The 26,378-nt window shown below is 35.2% G+C and overlaps 1 protein-coding gene and 1 long non-coding RNA gene across 4 annotated transcripts in view; one reads left to right on the top strand and one right to left on the bottom strand.

The window, feature by feature from the left end:
• The window catches only part of LOC134533236 (mitogen-activated protein kinase kinase kinase 15), a 139,241-nt gene that overhangs the window by 78,550 nt on the left and 34,313 nt on the right, over nt 1–26,378 (top strand). For all 3 annotated transcript variants that reach the window (XM_063370641.1, XM_063370643.1, XM_063370642.1), the window contains 5 exons: nt 6,182–6,434; nt 8,857–9,015; nt 15,566–15,671; nt 17,726–17,921; nt 20,064–20,213. In XM_063370641.1, the coding sequence (XP_063226711.1) occupies nt 6,182–6,434; nt 8,857–9,015; nt 15,566–15,671; nt 17,726–17,921; nt 20,064–20,213 (864 nt within the window). The remainder of the gene's footprint in view (nt 1–6,181; nt 6,435–8,856; nt 9,016–15,565; nt 15,672–17,725; nt 17,922–20,063; nt 20,214–26,378) is intronic.
• On the bottom strand, nt 21,789–26,201 carry LOC134533235 (uncharacterized). The gene is made up of 2 exons (XR_010075272.1): nt 25,805–26,201; nt 21,789–23,567 (listed from the first exon to the last, which is right to left on the bottom strand). It is a non-coding gene; the product is annotated as an uncharacterized LOC134533235 (long non-coding RNA).

Raw genomic sequence — 26,378 nt, 5'->3', positions numbered from 1 at the left:
TTGAAATTTTATTCAGGTTTTTGTACGGTTATGATGGCCGATAAATATAAGCGAAAATATATTCTGTAGCTGAAAAAATTCAGTTTATTAACCAAGTGGACAGGAACCCCAACAAAACGCGTGTTGTGATTGCAAAAGAGTTGAATATTTCTGTTTCGACTCTGAACTGTATCGTACAAAACATTTTTTTTTCTTTAGCATATTATTAGGTATTACCTATAAATAAAATTAACCAATTTTCCACTCTATTGCTGTACTTAGTGTAATACTCCTGTATTTTGTGTTGTTTTACCTATACTTTTTAATTTAATCAATCCACGCATAATTTTTACAAAGTGAAGATGATTTCCTGCTTATAACATTTTCCTGCTTATAACATTTTTTTATGTTGGTCCCTTGGAGAATGTTATAACAGGGTTGTACTGTACAGTGAAACCTCGTTTATTTGTTCCCGCATTGTAGAATTTCCCGGTTTTATTGTTCAATGTCCGTGGTCCCGAAAAAATCCTGCAAGAACAATGTTAAAAGAATCCCCTTTCCATCGTTTACGAATATTTTTTAACCCGGTTTAACAGGTTGAACTTTACAGGCTTTTTACCGATTTCACATTCAAATTCCCGAGAAATATTCCAGTTTACGAGTGTCTACACGACACGCAATACCAATATTTACATATGGCGGCCATTACTAAAAGAAACCGAATAAAGTGAGCATGACGCTGTTGCTAACAGGTTCACCAACTTCGATAAAACAACAGACGAAAGCTAACGCTCGCACGATAGTTCTTGCTTTGTACGATAATCGACACAACAATATAACCGTGGTCGATATACTGTACATACTAGCCCAACCCCCAACGTAAACACGTTTCTATTTAGCGACAGTGAAATCCTGCGAGAAACATAGACGAAATTGTTCATCCTAGCGTTTCCGTGGCCGGCCGTATATGCGCGAGATTTTCTTTGTTTACGGTAAATTAGCTTTACGCATTTAACTCTAATGCACGTGTGAAATTTGTAAAGGTTCATTGATATGTATCGGCCTACAAAAGAGGTTAAAACCTGAACCATACTGTGCGCAAGGTATGTTCAAAACGTCACAGCATCCTTCAAGCTGAACCAGCCAAGGATGATTTAAAAAAAATTGTAAAATACAAGGTTTCTTAAAAAAGCAGGAGGTGTAGGGGTAATTACGGCACACCATCTAAAGAATAACCCAAGATCTATGCAAGACTAATATTTATTCACATTAGCAACAACCTCTAACATAACAAATATATAAACCAATGTCTCATTAAGTTGTACTCTTAGTAGTCCATCATGATTAAATGATCAAGGAAAGTTATCCTAGCTTTTACCATAAAGACACACATACGATACGCAAGACATACGTGTATACAACTAGGCATACTTTAAAAAATACATCTAGATCATGGCGCCAAAAAATAACATCAGGTGGTGACGCAATCGGTAAACGAGATTAGAAACCAATATCTGTAAACCAGCCTACTTTAACCAGGTATTTATAATGTTTCCCAGTGACCTGCAGTCAGACCAGATATTTAAATCAAAATCACAACACACTAAATATTGACAGCGCGCGAGCCATATGGTCATGGGCGAAGAGAGAACAACTGATAATAAACGAGAACTTAGAACGTGGCCAACGAAAGGGAAAATTGACAAACACAACTTTAGGTAAACTAGCCACTACATACCAACACACACTTTATTAAAGTTCTATGTTACTCACGCCCGTGACCACGGCTTCGACGTCACCAAGTGCACAAGTGCACACACCAAACGTCAAGGCAGACTGCAGGTAGCGACACCGCTAGTAGCGGGTTTATATACTAATTAACTAGGGGCGGAGTAAGCACACAGGGGAGAGGGGAAGGAAGGGGGGAGTAGCCCGAACCGTCCAGACTGAACTGGCTTGACCGAGCACACTCCAGCGGAGGGGAGGCAAGGAGGGGCAAGAGAGGTGAGAAGGAAGCAACCACAGACACAGAGAGCGCAGTCACGTAGCAGCCGGATGACAGTGAGACGTGAGTAGACACGTAGCCGCCGGCGGACAGGTGAGACATGCGTAAGCACGGCTCAAACCATTAAAGAGCGTTTAGAAATTATAAATGCTGTTGAAAAAAATCCAGGCGAAAAACGGGTTGATTTGGCAAAGCGCTATGGTATTCCTCCATCGACTCTTAATTCTATCTTCGCTAGAGGAAATGAGATTCGGAAACAAGCAAATCAGTTCGGCCAGTCTTCAAAAAAACGGAAAATGGCAAGACAGTCGAAATACAGTGAGCTTGAGAAAGTTTTGTTTTCTTGGTTCCAGCAAGTTCGGGCATCAAACATCCCAGTGGATGGCACATTTTGTTCATTTAAAAAAATTAAGGAAGTAGTGAAACCCCTTATTTACGTTACCGTTATTTACGTTTTCCCGTTATTTGCACTATATTCTTCAGGTCCCGTTTGGTTCCCATTTAATCCAATACAATACTTTCACGCGAATTACGTCTGAAAAATCTAATCCATCCCGCTATTTACATCACGTAACAACGATAGTAGGCCTAAAAACATTGTGAAAAACGTAACTTTTATAGTCGGCAGTGAACATTTTAAATCGCAAAATAAACATATTTTATAACAGGAAAAGTTGCTTTTATTTCTAAACATATAATTATTTAAGCCTAGGCGTGTAAAAGTCCGAGTAATTATAGCAGGAGGCAATCTAAAATGTACTCGGGAAAAACGTAAACTCACGAATGTATAAACGTTCTGTTACTATATTTATGTCACAACTTAGCCGAAGTACTGGTACGAGACATAAACCTCACTAGATAAAATGAGCGGAGTCTTGGTAACTGTTTTAAACGTATTTTATAATTTCGGAAGTATTGTACAGTTGACACATATTTTTTAAACTAACCATTTATATCTGGGGATCGTAAATAATTAATTATTGGTATCAAAAAATCAAGGTGAACGTAAACTTGAACACGTCACGGCAGCGAGAAAACTGGTGCGTATACCAATAAACTAGTATTAGAACTGGACAAAACTGGTACACGGGAGGTGGAGTTTATATTTTTTTCCGCTAAGCTCGCATCTATTGGCTGGCTGCTGATGGAACGTCACGAGTCTGGGCGGAGCGTTGAGTGAGTTATACTGCGCATGCGCAGCTCAGACAACACAGAGAGCCAGCCGGCGGCTACGCCGCGCCATAACAGCTGATTGAGTACGATGACCTTTCTGCGCGCACGGCGCGCTATTGACGGTAAATTTCCAATTGGCTGCCCTTTTATTTAAAATTTTTTTACTGTGGTGCAATGCGTATGTGTAATGTAGCCCGCATTTGTTATGAACGCTGCAGGATGCGACTGTATTTTAATTAACTTTAATGTATTTCTTACTTTTCCCTTTATTTACACTTTCCCGCTTTTTACACTTTTTTACTTTGTCCCCATGAAAAGTGCAAATAAGGGGTTTTGCTGTATAATTTTCCAATATTGATAGTGTATATACAGTGTGCTGCTGGTGTCAGTTTATGGAAATACCTAACTGATTCACTGAAAGTTTTTGCAATAGTACATACATTGTGCATTTGGTAACTTTAGAGTGTGTTCCCACATTGTAGGATTTCCTGGATTATCCGTTTTTTACTCATGGTCCATTGGAAAACGGATAATCAGGGTTTCACTGTATATTTTTGCATCATTGTAACAATAGTTTGGTTTAAAAATTAGAATCTGAGATCTAAAATATGTCAATAACCTTAATTTAGTAAAATATTGAATTTTAATTTTAGACACATAGTTTTCATTCAAAAGAAAAGTATATATATTCATTTTATAAATTTTATTAGTTCTTGTAGGATTTCTATATTAGGTCTGTAAAATGTAAATTTTAGCAATATTTTATAAACAATTTTAAAAGTTGAGTTATTTCTTTTCTCTGTTAATATTTCCAAGCAAAAAAAAATAAAGCAGTTTAATAAACTTTCAAATGGGGTAGAACTGCTCAAGTTATAAGTACTTGGTATGGCATTATTTGAGCCATAATAAAAATATTTATGCAGAGTTTCATAAATTTGTAACTGGGAACTTCGTAGTAGTTATTTGGCAGTTCTGAATGTCAATAGTAAAAGTATTTGCTGTATGCATCAAACGTCTTGGCGGGTGAAAATTCTAACTGCAGGGAATGTATCACTGCAGGAAACTTTTCAGGTAACCTGTCAGTATTTTCGTAACATTCTGTATTCAGCCGAGACATTTTAATTGTCATCAGCAGTGATAAGTGTGGGTCCGAGGACCATTTAGCAGGCAACTAGTGGGGGCTGGCCGCCAAGATGTTTTGTTGAGACTCGCTCACTTGCTGAACTTAGTATTTCGCGTGTTAATTTTCAGTGTGCATTTTAATGGGCATTTACTCTCTCTTTCCAATGCATGATGTCTGCTATTAGTGCTGTCCTTGTTTCGTCATACTCTGTTGCCAGATATGTGCAAAGATCACAGTTTTGTACACAACTTTTTATTTCGTAAAGAAAAATTTTGAATGAGAATTTGAGAAATACAGTTTCTTGTTACATTTCATTATGAGCATCAAATGATAATGTTCAATTCTTACATCTAAGGAGACTTATCTTCAAGACACTTCTTGGTTTCAACCATTTTTGTAATCAAAACATTTTACATCATTTAATATTAAAAAAAGTTGCCTATGTTTGACCATAGCACATAAGTAATTGGATGCCTTGTTATTAATAATGAACAACTGCTACAAATAGTTTCTCCAGTGAAATAATAATTTGTGTTAAGAATTGATAATTTTTCTTTCAGATTGTGTATGACTGTAATAATACTGCCAAAAGACACTATTTTGAGGTCTTAAAAAAATCGATTAATATTAAAATTAAAAAAATATATATATTTAAACTTATTATAATTGTTGATAATATACAAAATAAGAATTTTAATGTTAACAATCTGAGTAGTATCAATCTGGCAATAGTGGGCGCAATTTGCTCTGTACTGCAGTCTAAGCGTGAGACAAGACTATAGTCACTGCAGTATGGGTGGCAAGAGTTCAGTCTCTCTCTCTGTGGGGTCGTGGTGGTCACGTGGTCAGGTCACCGAGCTGATCCAGGGTTCAGTTCCTGGCGAGGCCAAACCCAAAGCTTTCTCGTGTGCGAAACACTGCAGATGTTACAGTGAGCCGGGGGGAGATTTCTCGTCATCTCATTGTCTCTACCGACCCCTATGCCATTCACGTCTGTCTGAACACTTTTGATAGTTAACTGTTGAAAAATCATTTACTGCCAATGAACTTAAAACGAAAGAACATGTTCGGACTCTTGTGTAGCCTTCATCCAGTTAGGTTAGCAGCATAATCAAAACGAGTAGTTTCTCGACTTAATGTATTATGAAAAGTTTGATGTTTAAAATTGATGACATTTAAATATTTTTTTTGTGTACATTCAAATTATATGTGGCTTGGTAGCTATATAAGTTTTGCCTTGCTCAACACATCCTTAGCTACTAGTTACTGGGCTCTTGAAAATTGTTCAGGCATGGAACGAAAGGACAGTGAAAGTACATCTTAAATTAAGCAAGGCTGCTGAGAATTGTTCATGTAACCCACAATGTTGGATTATTAAAATTTCATCCTATAATTTTTGTACTTAAGTCCATATAGTCCACTGTATCAGCATTACATTTTGCAATCTATCTTGAATTTTTTTTTGTTAAGATAAAATGCTACATGCTTTTCTGAAAGTGTGGCAAATTTTCATGTAGTTAAAAAATTTTTGCCTTGACATTGTATTTGGGTCTTTTTGTATGTGGTCACTCAATCTAAATAATTTTATGAGTTTTCACACATGGGAAATGCATACAAATATACTTCTATAGTCCTATTTTAAAAAAAAATTATATTTCTTTATAAAAATTTGTGAATTTGCAAAATGCTGCAAGTCAAAATAGTGGTGGAAGCCAAGCCCTAAGCCTGAACCACCTATAATTCATTCATTCATGTACTGACTTATTCATTCATGCATTAATTGATTCATACACTTCTTCATTGATACAATTATTCATTCATGATTTAATTCACTCATCCATTTGTTGATCCCCGGCGTCTCTGAGCGACGTCCTCAGCCGACCGGGTGCCTGTGCCTGCAGCTCGACGACGACGTGCGAGTCGGACCAGGAGGGGCTCAGCATGACTCGGCGCAGCTCGTCGGGCGGCCTCCTCTCCCCCGAGGTGGAGCTCAGCACCGGGCCCAGGGCCGAGCAGGACGGCTTCTACCTGCTGAAGAAGGACTCGCAGCGTCGCATGACGCTGTCGCGCGTGCTCAGTCAGGACGAGCACAAGATATGCGAGGTGTGGATGAAGAACCTGTGTCGCGACGTCGGGGACACCGCGCTCACGCCGGTAACTGCGTCCCGTTTGCCGGGTTTCTCTCTATTGCTTGTGGTGTCGGTAGCTTTCTAGGTCGTTTCCACCAAACTGGCTTCTTGTGCATGTTAAATCTACTATAGCCTTTACAGATATTTACTTATTTCTTTACATGTGTGATTTTTTTTTTTTTTTTTTTTTTAATGGTTGTGAATGTTAAATTAATAATCAGTTTGCAATTTCTTGTATTTTGACGTGACAACGTCTAATAAATCAATGAACGCCAGCTGCACGCACGAAAAAGTGTCCCACTACGGATGTCCCACTACGGATGTGTCCTATTTGCTCATTGTACGCATGCGTGGCATCTCTCTTCATGCTCATTGTAGGGCCTACGCATGCGTGGCATCTCTCTTCCACTCTATTGGAACGACCATCGATTTGACTTTTCAATAATATTTTCGTCATTTGAATTTAAATATATAATGTAGTTTAACAATTGTCCACCGATTTTCAGCACAATCGGTACAGTTATTTAAAAGTAATGTTGAATATCCAAATACATTTTGAACCAACAATGGTGTTTTACAGTTACACCTAATAATTCAAATTACAACCGGGATCTTTTGCACAATGTTTTAAAAAAATATTGTAACACATCATAAATAAGTTTGGTGTATTTGGGATGCGTATTTGTTATAAAATCGAGTTATAAAAACGAAATAATATTATTCCCCTACCGTGAACAAAATTTTTATAAATGTACATATAACAGCTAAAACTATTAATTACCGAATATGGCATCGTGGGTGAACGATCAGCGGCGCTATCTTTTAATTGTAAGGTTGTCGGTTCGAATCCCGGCAGGTGCGAAGTTTTTTTTGTACTTTTAAAAATAAATACGGTGCACTTAACATTTCAAAAGTAATAAATATATTTGAATAATGAATGCAAATAAAAGTAAATTTATTAATTAAATTGTACATTTCATTTCACTCCTTTGTATCCATACAAAATAGTGATAATTCAATAAAAAGATTCAACTTTATTCATAAAAGTATGCAGAGGTAGATTTTATCATACAAAAGATAGAAAAATTTAAAAAAAAAAATTCTTCCTCAAAGAATATAATATTTTTAATGCCTAAATGGTTTGGTTGCAAAAACCTATTACGGCTCAGTCTCAGGCCGAATATGATATTTCCTTTTCTTCTGAATCAATCATTTCATCAATGTTTTGTTATATCGTCACGTTAAACTATCGTCCGTAAACCGACTTTACAGACAACCAATTTTTTATTTTTAAATTTTTTCCTTGACGATTCTTTTCACAAATATTAACTGAATGTAATTTAGGATTAATTTATAACTTTACATCACATTTTTTTTTTAAAAGAAAATTATAACTGCAATTTAATAATTGACACGAAAAAGTACAAAAGTGTCTTTTGATTGGAGCCTCTTTTATGATAGTGTTTGAAAAAATTATCTTCAGATACGATGCAGTTGAAGTTGGGTGGTTGCTTATTAGAGGCTCTACGTCCTTGTGTGTACAGAACGCAGATCACATCACGAACCTCGCTAGTCAGCATCTAGCAGGAGCGGTGATGAGAGAGAGCATTGATGTTGGCTGGGTCCCTTCAGTCATTCGAGTAGCGAGAAGGGCTTGTAATGTGGCAGCAAGTTAGGTCCATAGGGGTTGATTTTGGATTTACTCTCACATTCATATGCATAATCACAGAGGCTTCATTATTTTGTACTGTCTACGTTATTCTGAAAAATGTGTGAAATCGTCTAGTGTGTATTATTAATGAGTTAAATTTTTGGGCAACTTTGCTCGTACCTTTGGTTCTCAGCTTTGTAGACTGTACCCCAATAACTGTTTCGTTTAAAACATTGTGTTTCTAACTAACCATTTGCAGCCTTGCTTGGTGAAGTGCATGAAATACTTGAAATTCTTGACCTGCTGTCAAGCAAGATTTGAGGATCTGTAGGGTATGATCTTTTAATCCTATGTAACTTTTATTCTTTGGAGCTTGTTCAGACACATGAGTTGGTTTTTCATTTTCTTGTCATTAATATTATTTCAGGGTTTGTCCTGCAAATTTATTCCAGTAGGTCTCTGGAATTTGATTTACTGTAACAAATTTTCTCATTAGATATGTACCAAATGTGTTTTTTTTTTTAGCTGTAAAAAATCACACAAGTGTGCATAATTACATTTTACAGCTATTAGATAAATTTTTGTAAATATCTGTAGCAAAAATTTTAAGATGAAACACAAAATGTGAGAGATCTATTATAATAAATTTACAGGTAATGCCCTTGGTCAATAGTAATGACAAGAAAATAAAATAACCAATGTGGCATGTGAGACGACCCTCTTTTTAATAGGTTTAGTGTTTGTGCTGGATGCGAAGAACACAAACATCTAAGTGCGGAGTGTGTGTGTCGTACAGTCCCTGCTGGAGACGCTGATCAGAGGCCTCAGAGACTTCATCTCCGACCAGAACAAGGAGGCCCTTGAGGCTGCCATCCACACGCTGAGGGAGGAACTGGACTTCGACGCTGATGCCATCAACCAGCTTCATTTTGCCATCTACTTGTTCCAGGAGTCTGTGAGTGCTCGTCAAATGAATCTGAAAGTTTCGGAAAAAGAGCAATACATAGTTAAAAACATGATTTTACATGAGAAGCCAAAACTGATATGAGTCTCTAGGTCCTATATAAATGGTGACTATCTTGGTCTTTACAATGCTGTTAAAAACTATGATTGGTCAAATTTCTATGAATCTACTGATGTTAGCTATCTTGTTGATCAATTAACTAGTACTTGTATATGTCACAATATTAATGAATTCATCCCCGTTTTCGTTAGCAAACCATCTAAATACCCTGTTTGGTTTTCAAAAGACTTAATTCAAGCTTTAAAATCCAAGAAACATTTTCACAAACTTTACAGAAGAAACAAAAATCTGTACTATTATACTAAATTTTCATTCTTTCGAAAACAAACCAAATATCTTATCAAGCGTGATAAAATAAATTGGACCAGAACCACTAACAATAATATCAAGAACAACCCTAAGAAGTTTTGGCGCTATGTCAAATTAATAAAAAACTGTTATCATGAACAGCACTCGTTAAAAGTTAATGATGTTGTATTTAGTGATCCAGTGGTGTTGACTAATGTATTTGCTGAATACTTTTCAAGTGTTTATGTGTCCTCTAATGTCAATTACCAAGTTCCCACCTTAAATTCATTCCTTGATACAATATCTGTTCCCTCTGTTTCTGACAGCCTTGTGCTTTGGGGCATAAGGGCTCTAAAACCCTCAATGTCTACAGGACCCGACGGGATTCCTAATTTTATTCTGAAAGGCTGTTCAAATATATTAGTACCCCTATTAAAACATTTATTTAATACTAGTTTAAGAACCCAAGTTTTTCCAAATAAATGGAAAATTGCAAAGGTCATTCCAATTCATAAAAATGGTAGCAAATTAAATGTGGTTAACTATAGACCAATATCACTATTAAATGGTCTCTCTAAAATTTTTGAAAAAATAGTTTTTAAAATCACTAATTTCCAACTAAATATCGTTTATCTAATAATCAACATGGCTTTAGATCAGGAATGACCACAGCCACCAATCTAATTACTTTCCTCAATCCTATTTTTAATGAAGTCATTAGCAGGGGTCAGGTAGATGCCTGCTATTTTGATCTTGCTAAAGCTTTTGATACTGTAAACCATTCATTACTATTAGGCAAGTTACATAATTTCGGTCTTAGTGACAATTATGTTAATTGGTTTTCTAGCTACCTTAAAAATCAAACTTTTTTTTGTATCTATCAACAACTCCAATTCTTCAAATTTTATAGCTAGTTCTGGAGTTCCTCAAGGTATTACCTGGTCTCCTTTACTTTTTAACATATTTATTGATGATATTACTCAAATTCTGAATCATTCTTCTGGCACTCTATTCGCAGATGATCTAAAAATAAGTAGAAAAATTTTCTCTTTTAATGACTATTTATTATTACAAACTGACATTAATGAAATTAATAACTGGTGTAAAGCCAATCTTGTGACCCTCAACAAAGGCAAAACAAAAATAATATCCTTTACCAGAAAATACCTTCCTATCAAATACGATTATAAATTGGGCAACACCTTAATTCAGAAATCCTCTTCTCTCAAAGATTTAGGTATCATTCTAGATTCTAAATTGTTCTTTCACCAACATGTTCAACATTTAATTTCTAGTTCGTTCAACATTTAATTTCTAATTCCCGAAGAACATTAGCTTTAATTAAATACATATGTCACATGTTATGCTACCAAAACTGATTCTATCCTCTCACTTTATTTTAGTGATGGCCCGATATTCGATATTCGATATCGGATATCGGTAATATCGGCACATATTTCAATATCGGACATCGGTAAATATTTGCGATATTTTGATAACCGATGTTTGCTTTCGCCAATAATACTTCTCACATAACCTTAACCGTAATTCCAAGCTTATTTTCCGCGGGCGTAATTTATCTTTCTTTACGTCACCATATTACCTAGTACTTCCAAGCATATTTTCCACTGAAACAATTTCAAGCCTATTTCTTCTTTCTGATACTGCAATGCATCCCGACGGTACAATTCTTCCATGTGTACACAAATCCCAGTCATTAGTGCATATTTATTCGTTTCAGATATTCGCAAAATGTTTTCGCTTGGTGAATTTTCGAAGTTCACTAAGTGTACATAAATTGAAAAAAACATAAACGAAAATAATTAGGATATTTAATTTAATAAGTGGTGTAGCCGTAAGTAAACATGAAGAAGAATAAAGTTGCTGCTTGATATAACAGGCATTTTTTTTCCGTGTCGTTTCATGGTCGCCAACTGCTGTTCTATACAAAGACGTTACGTAAGTTTTACAAAAGCTAAAATATGAAACGTGTTTAAGTAGGGCAAGTTGCAGCAAAGGTATTATGTTGGCTATGTTGAGTGCTTTGCCAACAACATAAATAAAGATGTGTGGTTTTATAAACTCTGCAGTATGTTTCAAAGTTGTATTGAAATTACTTTTCATTAATTTTTAACGTGTTTTCGCACCAATAAATGGAGTGATACGCTCGAACAATGGTCACAAAATTTGCTACTTGAAGACCTTCCTTTCTAGCGTGTCGTTTACCGTGATGAAATTTTACAAAGGGTACAAAAGTTTGATGTTTTTCGGACGGTATTTTTCGTAGATTACAGTTGAGACACTGGACTAAGTACATGCAGTGATTCGTGATTCATACATTATAAGCAAATATACTAGAGACTTATACCGGACAGCTACAAGATTTCTCAACATTTCTCCACAAAAATCTCAAATTTGTTTTCTTGTAGTTACAATATGTTTTTTTCATACTGTAGGTAATACCTATACCAGAATATTGCTTTATCTGGCCTTGAAAAACAATTTAATTTTTTAAGACCTTGAATTTAGAGAGCTTATTTGTAGGCCATTATGATTACTTCATTACTAGCTTTCATTTAATGTGAATTTACAATATTTTACAATTAATAAAAATAATATACATTCACATAATATTTAATATTTAAAATTTTTCATTATTGTTTCTAACAGTACTCCAGAACCACAATTTTATAGAATCAGTTTTAGAAATGAGATAGGCCTATTATCGGAATATCGGGTATCGGGTATTGGATCGGTAAATTTGGAAATATCGGAATCTGTATCGGTATCAGGTTTTTGGATATCGGGCCATCACTACTTTATTTAGCATTAATTAGGTCAAAACTAGAATACTGCTCAGTAATTTGGAACAACATCAATATGTGCGATAATATGAAAATTGAAAATATACAGAATAAATTAATAAATATTATTATTCAAAAACAACTTCCTCTACCCAATCTGATATCTCTCTCAAGTCGAAGAGAATTACTTGACTTTATTTTTATTAAAAAATGTTATACTAACAAATTAAACTGTAAATATATACTTGACAACACCGGTTTAAGAGTACCTCCTTTTAACAGTCGTTTAACTTCCACTTTATGTACAGTTAACAGAAATAATGATATTATCTTTAGGCTAATAACCAATTTTAATAAATTTGATAAAGACTTTAATTATTTTTCTTAGTTCCTAATGATCATATGTGTTTTAGTTCTGTATTGTCTAAATTGTAACGTTTGATTTTTGTTTTATTGTCTTTCATTATGTGTGTTTTGTTTTTATATGTATTATATTGTATTGTTTTGTGTTTTTCATTTATGTTTATTATTGTGAGTGTATATGTATCTAATTGTGTGCCAACCATTAAAGGCTTTGTCCTGTTGGTTGGCATGTTACAATTACAAATAAATAAATAAATAAATAAATAAATAAATAATTATTTAGGCATGCCTCTATTTCGCCAAATGGTTTATTTACAAAAATATTTGATAAGCAAGTAGGGTCTGTAGCGTGACAGTTTTTTTTTTTTTGTGGTGTTAGATACCATTTTTTCTTTGCAAAATTTCACAAATTGGTCATTTTTGTGGTTTTGAGCAAAATAGGGTGAAATTCCTCTATTTCACAACTTTTTGCTCAAAATATAACATTTTCAATCATTATTTTTAATTATTCTGCAGAAAAACTTTTACAAGTTCAAGATAAGGCTCCACACAAAACGAGAATACTTTTTAGAATGACTTTTAGGCAAATAATTTCTTAAATTTTTTTTTTAAATCAAAATAATTTTTTAAAGTCCTGGGCCTTTAGAAATAGATTTATTATGTTCATTAACCTAACCGTAACAACTGTTCATTTCTTTTACTTGGCCAATAGTGTTTTCGAAATGGCCATTGCAAACCATAGATAAAAAAAGTACATATATAACAACACATTCTCATAGTGATGCCATGTTGAATTTTATCATTTTTTGGTGGTTCTTTTTATTTATACCTTATTTTGCAATGAAAGTTAAAATTTGTCATATTTCCACTTTTCCTGCTTTTTTTTTTTCCTTTTTTTTTCCAGAAAGGTATTATGTGTAAAGTGTGACAAAAATTATGCCTTATTAATAGAGACCCCGAAAAATGGTGAAGCGCGAAATTCACGAAATAACGCGAAAATTTGATACTTTAAACGAATTTTGCGACTTTCCTATGATTTAGACGTAGTCGCGAAATTCACAAATTTTCGCACGAAATTAACAAATTTTCGCACGAAATTCACGCATTTTCGTGCGAAATTCACGCTTTTTCACACAAAATAATGTCCTTATGTCGCAAGTTCTATTTATTTACGCCATCATAAACATAGGCGTGAAATAAACATAGACTGAAAGACTAGTGCCGTGATATTATCTTCGTTTTGACACGTTACTGAAATCTACGTATTTTTATTACTCTGTTTACAAGCAGTAAATATTGCCATCGCAAATGAAAACAAAACATAACAAATGTCAACAATCGATATGTGCACACTACCAACATAACAAAATTGACCACAGTTTTCGTGTTTTGAATAATGATAGTTTCTGCCGCAAGGCGCACTGGTGTCGATTTTTCTAACCTAATTTAATCGCATGGAGCTAAGATGGCAGTCATTCTTGCGTGCACATATCTATGAGTGTTTACAAATACCGTCCACATTTTGTAAGTTTTGTGATACAATTGAATTTATGTATGGCTAAGATGCCGAAAACTTCGACAATGTTTGATCACGAAAGAGAGATTATATCGGATGGATTTTATATTTTTGATCAGCGGGAAAAAATTATGATGTGTAAGTTCTGCAACGTGCGGGTTGATTGGACACACAAAGACACTTGCAAAAAGCATGTGGCAAATGACACACACAAAACAAAACAGAAAAGACAATTATTTTGTCAAGCAAATTCTACCGTGTCTTAACAAATCTCGATAGGTGACAGCGTGAATAAAGCAAGCAAGCTTGAAAGTGCAGAAAACAAGAATTTGTTTCTGATTTTGTTAATATGATGCTGTCGGTTAACATTCCTTTGGAAAAAGCTGATCATCCAGCTATGAGGGAATGGTTTAACACCCATGTTGAAGGTTAGCCTTATTTATTTAGAAATGTTTTCCCTCTCTAATAAAAGTTCATAAGCATATGTAGGCCTACAATATTATCAATTAATTTACCTTTAGGCTTAACTTACCTTTACTTCAAATAAATATGCAAGTACCTCAGATTAACAAACACATAAATAGGATGGATTGCATTGTGAAATGGTGAGCACACTACAAGATATTTTTGACTGATTGATTGATGGTTTGACTCTAATCCAGCAGTAATCTTGAAAAGGTTAGGTTAGGTTTGGCTTGGCTTAGAATTGTTTTGAGTAAATTAGCCCATTAATATTTTCAGCAATAACCTTATAAATGCTACCTATTTATAAGTATATTGTAAGTTATGTATACATTTAAGGTGCAGGGGATTTGCCATCAGCCAACACTCTTGGAGAAACTTATGTCCCAAAAATTGGCCAGGCAAATAAGGAAGCAGTAAGGCACGCTGTAGAAGACAAACAGATTGTATTCTTGTGTGATGAAACGACAGACAAAGTGGGCCGATGTAAGGCAGAGTCTGCTACTTTGTAGTGCCTATCCGCTATGAGGTTTTTTTACACCGCCAATGGCATAATTTTTTCACCATTTTTTGTGGTCTCTACAGATTGCTTATTTTTACACCGATTTTTTTGTACCGCTTGCTTATTTTTACACCGATTTTTTGCACCGCTTTTGTCATTTTTTTACACCGAAATGAGCCAGTTTTATTTACCATTTTCTGGGGTCCCTACTTATTAATACTGAATTTTAATTTTTTTGTATCGCTTTTTCCATTTTTTTTGCACCGTTATTGGTAGTGGTGAAAATCATAATTTATATTGCAGATTATTTATTTAGCAGCCTCTCTTTCTGTGAAGCTTTTTAATTTGTCTCATTTGGTTCTTCAGTTTCTTCAAAATTTTACATTATCCTCTAATATCTGTATTGCATGTCTGCACCTGTATGTTTCTCTATTTTGCAAATTCCAGAATTATAATTATGTTTCCTTTCGTTACTTTAGTTTCTTGAATCTTGATATAATAAATTTGATGGGCAGGGTTTTGAAATTCCTGTAAACGTTTGTGCAGGTGAACGTAGTGTTGCGACTGCACAGCATCAAGCCTCATTGGATGTTTGCGCTGGATAACTTGGTGCGGAATGCAGTCCAGGCAGCTATCACTGTGCTGTCACCTGGTAAGAGGCATTTTCACTCCCATTCTCCCATTAAATTGTCTCTTCATGACTGGTTGGCACATTTTGAGGCAATGTTTGTGTGGCAAGAGTACTACAGTTTTTTTTTTCTGGCTTGAAGATGATAATTTTATGCAACATTCAAGTGCTCAAGGGGAATAATACACAGCAATCTTGGGTTTGTTAATCTTTTGCTATAATATCCTATTATTTTTATAATTATTTATCTTAATTATTGACATGGAAATACAGAAATAAACATATTTTAACTTTTCTTTATATTGATGTAGCATTAGGCTCCAGCAAGTAATGACTGGGAGAAAAAAAAATTATTTCATGCAGGCAACTGCACAGATGTTGTAATATTTACCTTAGGTCATGAACCTTGGCTTCTAAAAATGTGCAAAATTAGATCCTTTTATTTGTTAAGCCAAAAAAATTTAATCAAAAAATGAAATGTTTGTTGTAGCTATGGACAGGAAAATATGGTTTTATATTTTTGTTAATTTCGTTTTAAAAATTAAGGATTTCGGTGTTTTGTGGTTTTATAAAAAAAAAGCCCATACATGACTAGGTTACTCGCAAAAAAGCCTTTAAAACTTAAATATTTCCCATCATTAATTTATGTAGTCAATTAAATTCAAAAATTATCTATTTTTCAATTAAACACCTTTATGCATTAATCATAAACTACAATAATTATTATTGATGATAACGATAACCTCTAAAATGAACAAAATAATATACATTAATTAAAATCGTAGAACTCCTATATGATCCACATAACTGTTCTGCACTTCACTCATTGACTCATTGACCATTTATTAAAATTAACCATTGTCAAGATTTCTGCATTTGCTGGCAGAAGATTGCGGCGCCTGTCGCTCACTACAAGTGAGTATTGGGAGAATGATCTCTCACTGTCCACATTACTGGTAGGCAACCATATTGCCTTCAAACATCCTGAAGCATAGCGGTAAAGAAAAAAAAAAAAAAAATCAATACTAACTCATGCTGCATGAGGTAGTATTGAGTGTGTTTGCATGAGTCATGCACAACGATCCAGGAAACAAAACAATGATACAATCTCCTCCACAGATAAAACACAGAACACACTATAAGCACCAAAAATAATTTTTTTGACTTATCAATTTTATTCCGTGCAGTAAATAGTGGATTAATCACTAAATCAATATATCGAAAAGTGTTACAATTGCGCAAATGTATGGTTAATATTCCAATATCCGTGTCTTTTGGAATCAAACGTTCCACTGCTATTTAAAAATTTTATTTCACTGGGGTCTCTGTTTTTAAAAAAATTCAATCTCGTTATTTACGTAACGTTTTTGGTAGTTTAGAACACGTTCTCACTGGAGCATTGCTAGCAACACAATTGTCAAGCAGTCCGGCTATATACCGCTTCGCTGGCCATAATCTTGACTGAAGCCATGATGGCTGCCGTATTTACATTTCAATTGCCGAAACAAAATATTATTTTTATGTTCTTAATATGCCCAACGTTGTATTATTTACTTAACATAAATTATTGGCAAGTTTGCATACATTGTTTGTTGGATGACTTAGTTTTTTTTTAATTTGTTCCTTCGCGAAACGATCTACCAAGGTAATGTACATAACCAATTTTCGTAGTTTTTCGCGAGAAAGGCCATTTTTCGTGTTTTGTTGTTGTTTACCACAATATTCGCATAATTTCGCAAAAATTGGCGAAAAAATTGTTACACCATTTTTTCCGTCTCTAGTTGTAGATAATTTATAAAATTCCTAGATAGTGGACTATATGATCACCCCTAAATCTTATATTTGTGTTATATTACAGATCATCTGATGTGATAGTGATGATGCTTACATTGCTTTTGCACAGAGTACACATACCAGGTGGTATTTATGCTGCTGTTGCACTAAGGAGAATGGGGAAAATCTATTTTGATAACTAATTGGTTAGTTTAAGGCTGTTTTTCACACTTGTACCCACACTTATAACTTACACATGTTAATGATTTGTATCTGAGAATTAATACTTGTGTTTCCTGTTTCAGAGCTGGGTGCTAATTTAGCGGGTCATGAAACCCACCGAATGCGCGGGACAGAAACAGATGGCGGTGGCGAGGGCTCTACGTCCATGTCGACTGTTAATTCTGTGAAGTCTCAGAAAACAGTGGACAGTTTCTCAGACTCAAAGTACCGACTTGAGTACCAGGAGCAGCTAGTCGCCATAAAGCAGGAGAATGTCAGGTGAGCCAACACTGCAGTTACCTTCATTCGTGTATGAATAAAGTAAAACAAAATTTTTTTTTAAAAAGTTGGGCTTATTTGTGTTTTCTGGTGTTTGGTATACTATCTTAGTACGGGAGTTTCAAAGCTTCATATGTTATGAATTCCAATCAAAGTGTTCAGCCTGATGCTTGGAAGTTTATTTTGTTTGTTTAGGTGGATAAGGGAGGGTCAGCAGAGTGAATGGAGGGAAAGGCAGTGGATGTGACGAAGTGAGGGACAGAGGGAGTGAGGGGCAGACAAATGGAGTGAGGGAAGGACATTAGGATGGAAGGAGGGAGGAACAGACTTGACGGATTGAGGGAGGGACGGATGGGTGGATGGACTGATGGGCAGGGTGTCAGAGGGATAGACAAAGTGAGGGAATGATGGAGGGACAAGGGATTCCAACCTGGGTCCTTTTGAATGTGATTCCAACATTTTAATTTCTTGTTGCCTCACTCAGTACCAGTGTTAATTGTGGTGTGTACTGAAGTGGTACATAGTAGGGTTGAATTAATATCGTAACAAAAGCTAAATGGAGTCAGGTGGCACATTGACAAGACACTGGACTCAAATTCAAAACGTCTCAGGTTCAAAATCATTCTGATTTTTAATTTTTCCATGGTTTCCTGAGATCATTCTTGGAAAATGTAGGGGTGGTTTCTTTCTGTAGGTCGTGCCTTATTCCAATTCTAGTGATCTATTTTCTGTGTTACTGATACAAATACCTACTGTCAACAAAACGTTAAGCCCAAATATAGGAAAAGAATGAGCAGTGCTTGCCGAGTGCAAAGCGACTACAGTGAAATTCCGTTACAACGTACTTCAGAATAACGTATCTTTCAGTTCAACGTATTATTTTAAATTCCCGCTCAAAAAACCAATGTAAACAATGTAAAAATATTTCACTTTAACATCAAAAACGTATCCTACCTTTCATTACAACGACCATTCTTTTCCAGTTATCAGGAAAATTTTACTTAATTGTTACTGTTTGCGGCGGGGTTCTTTAATATAAATGTACATTATGATTAATTTTTATTACTTTCAAGAATCGTTAACAAGTATAAAACGTAAACAAACAATGTCTCAACGATTCATAGAATCATAGTACAGTATAACGTGCCATTCTTCCTCCTCCATGAATCACACACTTTAGTGCACGAGACGATCTAAACAATTGATTGCTGTCTCGCCTCTCTTCAAAACAATTGTTTTAGCTGCGCAGCTTTTGGTTATTTGTAGAGCACGTTCTAAAAGTTTTTATTAACGCAGATACAAACGTTAAATAAAAATTATATTTTAACTTATATCCAATGTTAATTTATGCAGGTTAAGTTTTGAACTGTTTGGTGTCACAACATGGCCGACACGCTTTATTTGTGTTGCCATGAAGATAGGAATGTCGCCTGGCATAGCCATGCTCGCGACGCGCGCTTCTAGTGTAGTGCTATTGTTATCTATGGATGCGAGGTTTGTTTACATTTGGCGTGGCGCGAGACAAACAATATTGTTGATTGAATATTTTAATCAGGATGGATGGCCAAAAAGATAAAATGAAACACAAGCAGTTTACTTTGAAAGAAAAAGGTGGAAATTTTAAAAGAAGTTGACAAAGGTAGAAAAAATGCAGATGTGGCACGGTCGTGTGGTTTGGTGCCCACTACACTGTCAACAATAATAAAAGATCACGAAAAAAAATTATTAAACTGTATGAACAGTCATCTTTATCTGCTGGTCGAAAGAGACTTCGCCTAGGAGATAAGGGAATTCTATTCCGATAAATGTACATATCTGCAAAATAGTTTAACCCATTTGTCATTTTGTGTTCGATAGATATAAATTTTGTACGTATATGGAGGCCTAGAATTTAGGCTACTGTATTAAGTTCAGTATTTTTTATTTTTTTTTTATTCTTGTTGTTTAACAAATATTTGCATCCAAGCTAATGTAACATTTGATCCCCTACTATATTTTTAAAAGTTCAAAAATACTATGTTTTAAAGGTAACTTTCAGAATAAAGTACTTTCATTACTAAGTATAAAAGTTGAGGCTTTATTGATGTACTTTATAACGAGATTATACTGTAGTGAGCTGCATGTGGCGCGTGTGTGCTGCAGGCTGCTGCAGGAGCTGCTGGACTCCCAGAAGGCATACCATGCCATGCTGAAGCAGCACCTCGAGGACAGCAAGCTGCAGATGCAGGTGCTGCCGCAGCTAGTGCAGCAGCTGGGTCTGCTGTTTGCCGACCGCTCCCGTCTCGACACCGGGTACGTGTCTTATCATCGATTCATTCAAAAAATGTGGCGAAGGAATCTTGTTTTGATTTGGTAGAAAACATACAGCTACAAACTTGAAGATATTGTCACGTGCACCTAGCCGGTGCCACCGCCATTTCTGTCACGATCCACCTTCAGAGGGGGGGCGAGAATCGTAGCTCTTTACATAGAAACAACTCGCTTGGCATCAACTAGTCTTAACTTCATAAAATACTTTACTGTACCTAGGACCATAGGTTCGTCATCCCGTACAGGATGTCTGGTGAGAGCTGAACTAAGGAGATTTTGCAAAATAACATAATACTTAATTAAAATTATTTTATTCTTAAAGTCAAATACTCAACATCATTTTAAAGAACATTTAAATAGCGGGATTACAATTTAAAACAATAATCTCTTTACTTCCTTAACGATTGAACGACCTTACAAGAGAGAGAATGAGAGAACTTCACTAAACACTTCCCTAGTCCTTCCGAATACCTCAAATCATAATTAATACTTAAAATTAAAACAAAGATAAGTCCATACTCACATTTTCCGAAAAGCCTTTCTTGATCGATTACTTTAAAAAAATAACGTAGGGGCCTCTCCTGCCCTTGAAATCCCGAACTAACATTACATTTTAAAAACTATGACGCGTGACCCCTGACGAGGGCCATAGCCTCCGCCCGAAAGCTTGACGACTACATTATGACCTAACTTAAATTAAACGACTCGTGGCCTCTGGCGTCGACCATAGCTTCCGCCCGAAAGCTTGAATTCCTACATCACGAACGAACTAACAACTCGTGACCACAGGTGAGACGCATAGCCTCCGCCTGAGTGAGCCCCGAGTCACCACTCACTTGCGCTTAAATTCGCGCGCCCTGCCGCGCCTACCATAACAAAAGCTCGTTATTGAAGTCAAATTTACTAAACTACTAACTAGAACATCTGGGAAGACTACCCCCCCTCTACCCCGATGTGCAGGCCACACCGCGCGGCTTGTTACGACAGCGCGCCCCAGTAACTGCGGCCCGTGGCTGCGCCAGCGCGCGGCCAAACAAACAAACAAAATTCTGCAAGCCCGCAGCGCGCCGCGCCGGCCCCGTGCCCCAATTACATGGTCACGCCACTTGCGCTGACGAGTGAACAGAGCAGCCAGCCCAGAGTCCCGTCAGTAAAGTCCCTAAATTTGATTTCAACAACCCTGCAAAATTTCAACCCGCGACATAACCCTCCCCTCACAGAGCTCGAGCCCCATCGAGCTACCTCAAAATTACAAATTGTCTTTTTCCATTAAACCATAACTATAAATTCCTCATTTCACAAAAATAATAATTTTCTTAGTTCCTTGCTGTCTGAACATACATCTAGATTCTGCATAAGATTTATTTTAAAACAACAAGTATTCATAAAATTAAATGTAAAACTTTTATCTGGTTTGTTCTCACAGGAACCTTCAGAGGCTCGAGTTCTCAATTCTAAAAAAATTGTTCTGTTAGTGAAGCTCTCTTTACAAATTAAATTACTGTTCTTAGTTTCTCAGTATTCGTTAAACAATGTGCAAATTCTTGATAATTATTATTTTTTTTTTTTTTCAGTTTCCGTTTATTACCATACTTCTTTCGTTCTTAAAAAAAAATTAAGTGTCCTTACAAAATTATCAGTGTTTCAAATTAATTAAACTCTTATCTCGTGAAGGTTGGTGCAACTCCTCGAAGTCAGTGTTGTCGAGAAGAGTAGCTCCCTGGGCTGGCCATCAGCAAACACCACTCAACTCCAACAGCTACTGGACTGGCTTCCAGGGCAGCTCACAACTTCTCCCCACATCTGCTTCGGAGTTGTGCCATCCTCATCACGAACAGATTACAATTCTGAAACATCATCAACAGGCATTACCATCACGCCTGACAAATACAAAACTAACTACTAAACTGCAATCGATGGGCAAGGATGCAAACACACAAAAAAATAAAATTAATTAATTCAACTGCTAACATAAAGTATCCCACCCTTAGCATAATCTAATCAGGCAAATAATTTGATAGGAAAAACTTAAGGAAGGGAAACATGACCTCCAATGATTTTCCCTACCTCTTGAGTCTTGATCTTCTCTATACAGCAAATAGTCCCCACGAAGTAACTGGGTTGAAGGTCAGTTCACATGACCCACCCATAACCTCTTCTACTCTTCTTTTCTTCTGGGGGCAACCACAATGCCCACCAATCTCTCTCCATGGTGCCAAACCAGCTATCCCATGAGAGTAAACAACGTAGTCAATAGAAGCGCAGAGGGGAAACACCAATCTCTGGCTTGTCGAGTCATAAAACTGCTTTATCTTCTTCTTCTTCTGAGTAAAACATCTGATTAATCTTGCTTCTATTCTTCCAAACAGTAAAAGTTCATCAGGTATCTTCATGAAAGAAACATTCTAACTAATAATTCTTCATTTTTCTTCTTCTTTATTTCTGTTAGTTGTAATAGAAGGCCATGTTAGGGAGGTTATAGGGAAAAAGAGTGGCCAATTCCCACCCCATCACCCACCTAGATCATGACTAATTAACTTTTAAACTTTCTATTTCAAACAAATTAAAAAAAAACCATTTTTTTTATTCAAACTTTTAAATTATAATTACTTTTACTTCATAACCTCAAAAGCTAATCAATAATTCTAAATGAAATTGTGATTTACTGCATCCTTGTTCCATCCGATCTGTTTGTTTATAACCTTTCTTGTAAAGTATAAAATTTTCAAACATTACTAATTCAAAAAAAATAATTAAATTCTGGTGTCCTTTGAGTTACAATTAACTTTACTATTTCTTAGCTTGAAATAATTTAAGTTTTCAGAACTATTTCATTGTCTAACTCAAAACACTTAAAAATCAACTCAAAACAACAAATCATCAAAATCAATAAGATCATCTGACCTACCTATCAGTACTGTGAACTTGAACTGTTCGTACACATTTATAATAAGCTATTGTATTGAAATTCCAACCTAAATAAGGTTTTAAAAAAACTACTAATCCCTCTGTAAATTAAGAAAATTAACTTTAAAAATTAAACTTAAGGTATTAGTTCTTTTTGACAGCTACCACAACTCACTAGTTCCATTACATTACTATAACCTAAAAAGTTCTGTAAATAATGTTTATAACAAAAAAACTCCAGTTACTGTCTTCCATAAAAAAATAAAACTTTACATAACCTTATTAATCTCCACTTGTAAGTCCATGGCTGCCAGCTTTCTCTTCTCTTGAATCTTCAGTCTTGGCTCTTGTTTCAGTGATCTTGTATCTTGTCTCTCGAACTCTTGTCATCTTGTAAACTGGACTGCTGCTCAGCTCATCTTAAGGAATCTGTAACAGTTTCAAAAATACATGTTAATTTAAATTACATAATTCCTGTTCTTTGGTCCTAAAAAAAATTGTATTATTAGTACACATTACCCTGAAACAACATTATTATTCATTGTTTATTACTTAAAAAAAATGCTTTACCATAAAATCCTTTTTTTGTTCTTTTCATTAGGCCTATTTATTTTCCTTCTTCTTAATTAAATTCTGCTTCAAATGTTAATCTTAACTTAAGACCTACCATATATTTATTATTCATTACCTACATTATTTATGTTACCCTAAAATTCCCATAAGTTTCTAATACTTCCTATCAAAGACATTCTCTCTAAAAAAAAATTTACTTGTGACTCTTAACTTAACAAACTTAAAAAAAACTTTTACACTAGACTTAACTTATTATTCATTCTTAGTTACTAAATTTCTATATGTAAACTTTAGTACTTACAAACAAAAACTGCCTATTTCTCTCTACCTCTTAATCTCTTTCAATTATTACAATAATAATGTTACCTTGCATCTTTAAACTTTCTTCTTTTCAATTAAATTAGACATCTCATAACAATAAAAATTCTGCCTATACTCTTCTTATGGGTGTACAAACCAACAACAAAATTTCAAATTCTCAAGTTTCCTTATATTTAAATTATGCAATGCACATAACCTCTGTGGTGCCTGTACCCTTTTAGGCCTACCACCTTCTCCTCTCACAGCATGACAACTCTTATTCCTCGGGGTCTGTATTCACTGTTACAAATCAAATATCTCAAAAAAATTAAAAACAAATTTATTATTTTAAGAAAACAAAAATTTACATTGAATTTACTATGGAGCCTGGAAATCTTAATGTCTCACAGCAGCTAACATGACTAAATCCCATGGAACCCCAGGTTTACATAACCTGTGCCCAAAAATTTAAGCATACCAGGCTTTCTCTGCACTGGTTTTACAGCATCACACACTATTTAGGGCCCCTGATCTGCCATCAGTCCCAAGGAGTTTTCCCACAACCCCTCTCTACACAAGCGCCTACCGCATTCCTCTCAATTGGCTATCGGTTTTACGGCATTCTTTTGGGATCCGACCATCAAGTTAGGGCTAATCGAACACTAAACCTCCATACTTTCAAACTAATGTAAATCAATTAAATTTTCTCTGTAAATTCTAAAAATCAAAAAAAATTATTCCAACATGCCAAAGAAACTTCCAAAAAAAATTCATAATCTTATCTTCAAACCATTAAAATAAAAATAAATAGATTACTCTGTTTTCTCCTTAATAACTGTAAACTGTCAACAAATATCATGTCGTAAATTTTAACTATGCTTACTGACTCTTAATCATAAAATCTCATTTGTCCTAATTAATAAACAACCGATTTCCTTAAAATCTCACTGTATCTCTCACACTCAAACTTCACTGGCTGAATATCTCAATAAATTCAAAAACAATTATCTAAACTCTTAAAGAAACTCCTCCCCAATTATTCAAATTACTTCACCTTATTTTATTTCATTACTTAAAACACCTTACTCAAAAAAAATTAATTAATTATCTAGCTATCTTCCATTATTATTTATTTACCGAACAAAACTTTCTCCTAAATTAATTTAGTAAAATTCAATTTCACATTAGGCAAGTACACTAACTCTCTACAGCAATGTTTCTCATTTCCCTCCTTCCTAACTGAATCCAATCTTACTTAACCTCCATGGAATTTACCTCACAAAATAACCAAAAATTTCACTGTAGTGCCTATCTGCTATAGGCCCACTACACAGGGGGCTCTAACCCCACCAACAAACTTCATTGAAATGGTACCCTATCCCATACAGGATAGCCACTTCGGTACTACCATGGGGAACTCCTGCCCCAAACTACTCACAACTCTCAGGATTCTCCTAACCCTTAATTCACGTAGTCAGCCCATCTCCTATGGGTCTGCTCTACAATCCCTACTTCCCAGGGACACAACACCTCACCTTAGGGTCCCTCGCCCTAAAGAAAACATTAATTTTGTCTCTCTGTTCCCTTGGAGTAAATTCCCTCTACACACAAAAACTATCCTTCCACTTTTATCAATGCTTATTGATTTTATAGTGTACCTCCTTATTAGTGTTTACAAATCCCAAAAAAATATTTTTAAAACCGAGGTAGGATTTAACTAACAAAACATAAACAACTTACAACGAAACACTTCTAGCCTATACATCATACCATTCTTAAAATAAATTACTTACATACTGAAAGTTCCTCTTCTTCTAAAACACACTTAAATTTAAATTTATTTAACCAATAGTCTATTTTCTTATCGCTAAGTTACCGTACAGCTGATCAAAACAAGGTCACGGCCGTCCACGTCTCTGTACGTGCTCGTGACGTCACCGAATTCCATCAGGTGCGCCAACCCTCGCTTGCGGTTCCTCCGTTCTCCGCTAGGTCTCAGCACCTCCCCGTCACGTGTTCATTCTGCCACGTCCACTGACGTGTCGTTCTGAAACAACTCTCAACATTTTTCTAATTAAAACAAAACATCACTATAAATTCTATAACTCTCTTTTACATAAACTCTCGTTTTCTCTTTAATTCCTTTCTAACGTTTATCCTTCCCTCGACTGATTTGATTCGTACGTCTCGTCTCCTACGCGCACGAAAACAAAACAAACTTCTCTTGAAAATAATTCCTATTTACGACAAAAAACTTTATTTTAAATTATAATTCTCTTAACCTACAATCTTAAAATGAACTTCAATTAAATTAAACCACTTGCATTATCTCTAATAAGCATTTAACTTATAACGTATTCTCCTCAC

Source organism: Bacillus rossius, chromosome 6 (genome assembly GCF_032445375.1).
Source record: "Bacillus rossius redtenbacheri isolate Brsri chromosome 6, Brsri_v3, whole genome shotgun sequence".
Lineage (NCBI taxonomy): Eukaryota > Metazoa > Arthropoda > Insecta > Phasmatodea > Bacillidae > Bacillus > Bacillus rossius.
This window is presented reverse-complemented; position numbering and strand designations above follow the sequence as displayed.